The 6934-nt window shown below is 67.4% G+C and overlaps 1 protein-coding gene across 1 annotated transcript; it reads right to left on the reverse strand.

Moving 5' to 3' along the window:
* Positions 1-1447: 1447 nt before the first annotated feature.
* NPTX1 (neuronal pentraxin 1) lies at positions 1448-6718 on the reverse strand. The gene is made up of 5 exons (XM_087825706.1): positions 6281-6718; positions 5799-6006; positions 3576-3820; positions 2316-2495; positions 1448-1669 (listed from the first exon to the last, which is right to left on the reverse strand). The coding sequence occupies exons 1-5, from the start codon at positions 6716-6718 to the stop codon at positions 1448-1450; spliced, it is 1293 nt and encodes a 430-aa protein (XP_087681832.1).
* Positions 6719-6934: the final 216 nt, after the last annotated feature.

Below are 6934 nucleotides of genomic sequence, written 5' to 3' on the forward strand. Positions count from 1 at the left end.
GGAGACCCTGCCCCCCGGAGGACTCGCTGAGCCCCGGGTGTGGGAGGAATATGGCTGTTGGTGTCCCCAGGGCTGGCTGAGTCCCGTGGCCCTGTGTGGCTGGGTCCGAATCCGAGTGTGGTGGTTTCCCACTCAAGCTGGCCAACTGGAGCCTCTGCTCTTCTATTACCAGAGGCAAAAGGGGGGCTGGGGGGCCTGGCTTCCTGGCTGTGGGGGGCAATCCTTTCTCAGGGGCACCAGTGCGGCGGCAGGACCAGCTGGTGGCTGACAGGGAGGGGGGGTCCCGGGCGCTCTGGGTGTGAGGAGGTGGGAGGGCCAAGGGCCGGAGCCCGCAGAGCTGAGCACGCAGCCTGGTGCTGCTCTGAGGCCAACAGCAGGATGCCGGGGTGAGGGGGCTGCCGGGACCCCCTCCCACCTCCTCTGCCCCTGAGCGCCTGGCGCCCTCCCAGGACTCTGTCTGCCCTCACCCTTCAGAGAAAATTCACTTTTGCTACAAAAAAAAACATCTCCGAGGACAGCTTCCCCCCCCCCCCCCCGCCCCTTCAGCAAACCGCTCGAAGGCATTTATCTCGTTGGTAGAGAGACGCGTGGCTCTGAACAGGCTTCGCAAACGAAGACAGATGTGCGTGGCTGAGGGAGCCGAGCCCGCCCGAGGCACACAGACTGCAGGGGGCTGGCAAACATGGGGGTGCGGCCGGCCCTGATCGCCCCAGCCACAGAGAAGGAAGGAGATGAAAGCCTCCCCCGGAGACGCGCAGTAGTGGGCAGCCAGGCAGAGGCGTGCACACACACAGGCACATGCACGCACACACAGGCACACACAGGCACACACGCACACACACGCACGCACACACACGCACAGGCACACGCACACACGCACAGGCACACACAGGCACACACAGGCACACACGCACGCACACACACGCACAGGCACACACACGCACGCACACGCACACACAGGCACACGCACGCACACACACGCACGGGCACGCACACACAGGCACACACACACGCACGCACGCACACACAGGCGCACGCACAGGCACACACAGGCACACACACAGGCACATGCACACACGCATGCACACACACGCATGCACAGGCACGCACACACATGCACGCACACACACACATGCACAGGCACACGCGCCCACGCACGCACACCGCAGCCCTCTCACCTACTCCTGCACCGCCCTTCAGAATCTGCTCGCCAGCGTCACGGGCCCGGGGCAGGCCTGGGCCGCCGCGCGGGGCTCAGAGACAGGACTCCCCGGGGACAGACAGGAGCCAGGCCCGCTTCACGGGGACCAGAGGAGGAGGCGTGTGTGCGTGCGAGGGCGTGGCCTTAGCCGGTCCTGGGGCAGGGAGAGGACAGAGGATGGTCATCACCGCACAAGCAGAGGAGGCGGGTGGGGCCGGCCGGCGCGGGAGACCGGGCCGCAGAGCTTCAGTTGATCTGGCGACAGGCCTCGAATGTCCACTTGGTGGCCCCCCCGTAGATCTCGATGTGGGACTCCGCCCAGGCGATGACGTTGCCCGACAGGGCCTTGCTGCTGCAGGTGGCCAGGTTGTACACCTCGCCCGGGGTCAGCTTGCGGTCCCAGATGTTAAAGTGGGCCAGCTCGCCCACAAACGCTTGGGTGGCGTCAAACCCGCCACCCAGAGTGTCCTTCAGAGAAAAGCAGAGGGTGAGGGTGGAGGGGGTGGGAGTTGTGGGGGCAGAGCGGGGGGGGAGTGTCCTTAGGGGACAAGAGTCCGTGCCTCCCCATCAGGGGCTCTCATGTTCACCTCTCCTGCCCCTGGGTCTTCAGCCACACATTGTCCCACACCCCCCACACCCCAGGGAGCCCAGGAAAGGGGCACTGCTGGCCACCTCTGCCCCGATGCCCAGCTTCTCCTGGGGACCAGGTCTCTGCCTCTCGCACAGCTGGTCCCCCAGCCAGTGAGGGGGGATCAGCTGGGGTCATGGGCAGCCCCAGGAGCAGGGCCGTGGGCCATGTCCCCACATTCCCTGCTTCTAGTCAAGGGACTCGGATGTCACTCTGCCCAAGGGGAACAGAAGGCCTGGGCTCTGCTGCCTCTGTTTCCCTGGGTGCCCAGTGGGAGACAAACCAGCCCCAGGAAGTACATGCGCATCGTGGGCGCAGGTGTGGCCTTCCCGAGCCAGGAGCCCGGCCACCGAGCCGCTGAGACCCAAGGCCATGCTGCCGGGATTCCCTGGGCAGCCCGGGCCCCACTCGGCCCCCCCCGGCCCTGCCCCCCCGCCGGGTGCCTGGATCCCGGGCGCCTCCCCCTGCTGTCTCCACGGCCGGTACCTGCTCCTGGCCCAGCACCAGCACGCCCTGCGGCTTGATGGGGTGATAGGGTGCCAGGTTCTCGCCACTGCCGCCCTGGGTGCCGTCCTGGTAGGCTTCCCAGACCCCATCCCGGGTGGTCCAGGTGACACAGATGTGGTGCCACTTCCCGTCATTGATGACAAAGGGCAGCTTGGCCACCTGGGAAGGACACACGTGACGATATGGGCTCAGGATCCCCCGAGCCACCAGTCACTAGTCCCACTGTCACTCCTCCTATCATACGTTTAAGGTAAACAACAGGCACCACCGTGGACGCTGTCACCTGTCACCCTCCCCCCCCCCCGTGGGTGGATCACAGAGGCAGAGGGAACATAATCTCCACCAGGGCCCCTGAGACCCACCTGAATATAACTCCCCCCCCCCACGCTAGTCTACACCACAGCCTTGGATGGACAGGCCACCCTGGGGCCCGAGGCCATTGCTCCCTCAGGGCCTCTCCTCCCTCCCCCAACACTCTGCCCTCGTCGCCAGGCCTCCTGGGTCCACACCCCGCCCAGTCTCTGTGGAGAACCTTCGAGATGCCAGGGCAGAGGGCAGCTGCCTGTTGACGCTCAGGCCAGCCTCCCACCTGGTGTCTCGCCCTCAGAGGTTCCTGACGGCCGGGGGTGGGTGGGGCACCTTCTATCTTGGGGAGACGGGGCCCAGAAAGGCACAGCCTCCCTGGTCAAGGCAGTGAGGACTTAGCATCCAATTTCCAGCCCGGGTTTGGACATTTACCACCAACACGGGCATAGAGGCCGGGGTGAAAGCTCACCCACAGCCGGCGGAGGCCGAGGTGGGGAAGGGCTCCCGGAGACCAGAGGCTGCCCTCCCCCAGGGACCGTCCGGGTCTGGCCTCCTCCCAGGAGTCAGGGGCTACGCAGAATAGATTGGGACTCGGAAGAGTTTCCAGGGGCACCTTTATACCCCAGAGCACCTGTGCTCCTCCAAACAGGGAGAGCAAGCCAGTGCCTGCCGGCCAGGAAGAAGTGGGGGACCGATCTGTGGAGGGACGGGCCCTGGGGTCTCTTTCCGTATCTGTCCGGGAAGGTTCCAGCTTCACCCTGTCCATGGAGTCGGGCCAGGGCGCCCTCCCATCTCCCCTCCCTCAGCCCTGCCTGGCAGGCCCTCCTCTTGGGGCCACAGTAGCACCTGAGGCTGAGGGCCCCATGCCACCAAACACCCGCCCCGCAGCCAGCAGGGCTGGGCCCCGGGCCTCGCCTGCCGTCCCCGCTGTACCTTGTCATTGATGAGGATCTCCATGGGGTTGTTGCCCCACTCAATGAGAACCAGCTCGTTGGCCTGGCTGGGCACTGCGTAGGAGAAGGGCGTGCCCACGCCGGGCGCCGCGCTGGACTTCAGCCACATGCACACAGTGAAGGCGTACATCTCGGGCAGGCTCTTCTTCACCTTCGCGTACATGTAGTTGGTCCGCAGAGGGAACGTGAGCTGGAACTTGTCCCCGGGGCGGTTGTCCTTCTGACCTGGGGAGGAGGCACACAGACCTGACACCTGTGCCCCACGAGGCGCTGGTCCCCCCGTCTGGAGGCCTCCGAGCGCCGTGATGCAGACGGAGCCGCCTCCACCTCCATCCGACAGGTGCTCGGGGGGAGGCGCAGCGAGGGCTGGCACAGGGCTGGGACAGGAGCTCGGATCCAGGGCCCTGCGGCAGGCTCTGGCTCCCTCCTGGTGCTGCCCTGGGGAGGCTGGGTGGGGGTGAGGGGAGCACACTGGACTGTGAGCACCTGTACTGGGCTGCTCGGTGGGCGTGGGCAGGGAGTGGGTCCGTGCACACCCCATACCCTGACCCTTGAAGGTCTGGCCCAGAGGAAGGCAGTCTCCACCCTCCCGGAAAGAAGCTGGCTCCCCCCAGAGCAGCCCCCTCGGGGGCCGGCCTGATTCCAGGCTGCGGGCTGCTGACGGTGCTCAGAAAGACGCTCCCTCTCTCCTGGGCCTCCACCGGGACAGCCAGGCCCCTGGTGCTGGCACACTTCCCTCCAGGCCAGGGCACACTGCTGCCCCTGGTCACTCCTCCCACCCAGCCAACAATCCCCGAGGACTCTGGCTACTTCCAGGATCCCATCCGCCCCGTGGGAGGGAGCGTCCACTCCCAGGCCACTCTAGCAGCTGTCCAGAGCCCTGCGGAGAGGCCGGAACAGCAGGGAGCTGGGTGCCCGTGGAGCCAGGGGCCCACCAAGGTGACTGCCTTGAGGACTGTGTCACCCACGCTCCTGAAAAATGGGGCTCCTGGCCACAGCCTTCCCTACACTCAGCCACCGCCTGCCTGCCTGTGGGGATGTTTCCAGGGAATACTGGCTGCCCCCTCCCCACCCACACACACGAGGTGGCCACGGCTGTGGCCCAGTGCACTGTGTGACTGACGCCAGGCAAAACATACCACCCGGCAATGGGCACTGGCACCAGACCCGTGGCCCGAACACACTCGCCTACCAGCCTGAGTGTGCCCCAGGCCTGCCAGGGAGCCCAGTACTAAACTGGCCCCCAGGCCAAGGATTATTTCTGGAAGGCGGCCTGCTGGGCCAGCTCTGGCCAGCCCTCCAAGCCAGGTGTCAGGGCACAGGGCAGGGCTGGCTCCTCAGGGCTACCCACATGGTCTCGGGCTCAGTCCCCTGCCCTTGGAGCAGAGCCAGGCTTGGCCTATCCAGGGGGTGGTTTTCCTGTCCCCGCTCTCCCCTCCTCCCACCCCGCCCTCCCCTGGTCTGTTTTTCAGTTACATAAGTTGCCTTAAGATGGCACTGTTTAAATCCATCGGCACATTTTGCGGTCTGAGAAGGGTCACGTTGTTCTGCTCCGAGCCCGGGCACCCTCCCCCCCTTTACAACCTTGTTTGATTTCTGCGACTTCAAGGCTAAGCCGCCCAGCTCATCCATGTGCCCCGGGGTGCCCTGGGGGCCTCTGGAGTTGGGGACCCGGGAATTGCGGGGTGTGCAGGAGGCCAGGCATCGGTCACTTGGAAGAGAAAACCACGGGGAAGGGGGCTCAGGGCAGAGAGGGGTCCCTGGAGCTCCCCGGAGGATGCCAGGGGCTCGGAGGAGCTGGGAGGACACCGCTCAGGGCCCAAGTCTGTGAGGGACCAAGGGGGGACCAGGTCCAGCCCAAGCCAGCTCTTTGTTGGGCTTGGGGACCAGCTGGAGCCAGGGTTTCCTACAAGGAGGGCCCAGGCTGACCACAGCTACGGAGTAAAGTTACGGAAGATGAAACATCAGACTAGAAAAATCCTGCCAGTCTGTGAGTGTGTGTGGAGGGGACACCGGGTGACCCCTTCCCCTCTCTGCTTCCCTTCCACAGAGCCGGCCAGAGCCCAGGTGCCCCAGCCCCACCAGGATCACCCCCCGGGAAGCCCAGGCCCGTGCAGGACTCCGGGAAGGCGCCCGAGGGTGGGGAGCTCTGGGCGCTCACTGTGGGCCCCGGGGGGCAGCAGGCCCCCTCCCCGACAGTTACCTTTCTCCAGCTCGCTGATGCGCTGGTGCAGGGAGGTCAGGGCGCTCTCGATCTTGACTCTCTCCTCCGTGTCGTTCTTAGGGCCCCCCTTGCCCTCCTCCAGCGAGTTCACCCTGGACAGCACTTGCCTCTCCAGGTCATCGATCTTGCTCTGCAGCAGATCCTTGAGGCTGTTGGTCTGGCTGGAGGAATTGAGCCGGCTGTACTGCTGCGGGGGTGCAAGGGGGGGCCACGGCGTTACGCGCAGAGCGGGGACCGTGCCGGGAGCCTCCCGGCGCCGTCCCCTCAGGGTGACTGCGGGGGCGGCCTGGCGGGGAGCTCGCGGGGGGCCCCCCCAGGCTAGGGGCGGCGGGGCCCGGCAGCAGCGCCGGGCCAGGTGGGGGGTGTGGGGCCGGGTCGGCGGCGGGCGGGCGAGGGGGGCCCGGGGGCAGGGCGAGGGCCGAGGGGCGCGCGAGCCGGAGGGGGGCGGCGCGCGCGCGGACCTCGAGGTTCTCCAGGCGGGTTTTGAGCGACTGCAAAGTTTGCCCGAGTTGGGTGAGCGCCTCGGCCGCCGACGCCCGGGACAGGTCGCCCATGGTGTTCTTGCCGGAGGCGGGCTGCTTGCGGCCGCCCGGCCGGGCCTCGGCGCCGGGGTCCAGCGTGCTCTGGCTCTCGCAGCGGCCCAGCTTGGCGGTCAGCTCGCGGATGGTCTCCTTCTGGCTCAGGATGGTCTCCTTCTGCTGCAGCAGGGTCTCGCGGAGCTGCAGCACGGTGCTCCGGAGCTCCTCGGCGCCGCCGGCGGCCACGGGCGCGCCGCACATGTCGGCGTCCACGGGCACCGAGGTGCAGATGAAGCGCGTCGGCCCGAAATCCTGGGCCGCGCTGCCCAGGAGGCAGAGGGCGAGCAGCGCCCAGGTGCGCGCGGCGCGGGCGGCGGGCATGGCTGCGGGCGCGGGCCCGGCGGGCGCGGCTCGGCTGGGGCTCCGCGGGCGGCCGCGCTCCGGCTCCCGCTCCGGCGGCTCCGCGCGGCCGCACCGATGCGCCGTCCGGCCCCCACTGCCGCCTGCGCTGCGGAGCCCGCGCCTTTTATGCCGCCGCGGGAGGGGCCTGGGCGCCGCCGACGTCAGCGGGGGAGGAATCCCGCTTTCATCGCGGCC

Source organism: Miniopterus natalensis, chromosome 17 (genome assembly GCF_054644295.1).
Source record: "Miniopterus natalensis isolate mMinNat1 chromosome 17, mMinNat1.hap1, whole genome shotgun sequence".
Classification (NCBI taxonomy): domain Eukaryota; kingdom Metazoa; phylum Chordata; class Mammalia; order Chiroptera; family Miniopteridae; genus Miniopterus; species Miniopterus natalensis.

Excerpts from the sequence above, each read along its gene's own strand:
- NPTX1 (XM_087825706.1), bottom strand. The coding sequence starts at position 6,718 with ATGCCCGCCGCCCGCGCCGCGCGCACCTGGGCGCTGCTCGCCCTCTGC. Across the intron at positions 3,821-5,798 it reads CATCAGCGAGCTGGAGAAAG|GTCAGAAGGACAACCGCCCC; the intron begins GTAACTGTCGGG and ends CCTCCTCCCCAG. Across the intron at positions 2,496-3,575 it reads AGATCCTCATCAATGACAAG|GTGGCCAAGCTGCCCTTTGT; the intron begins GTACAGCGGGGA and ends TGTCCTTCCCAG.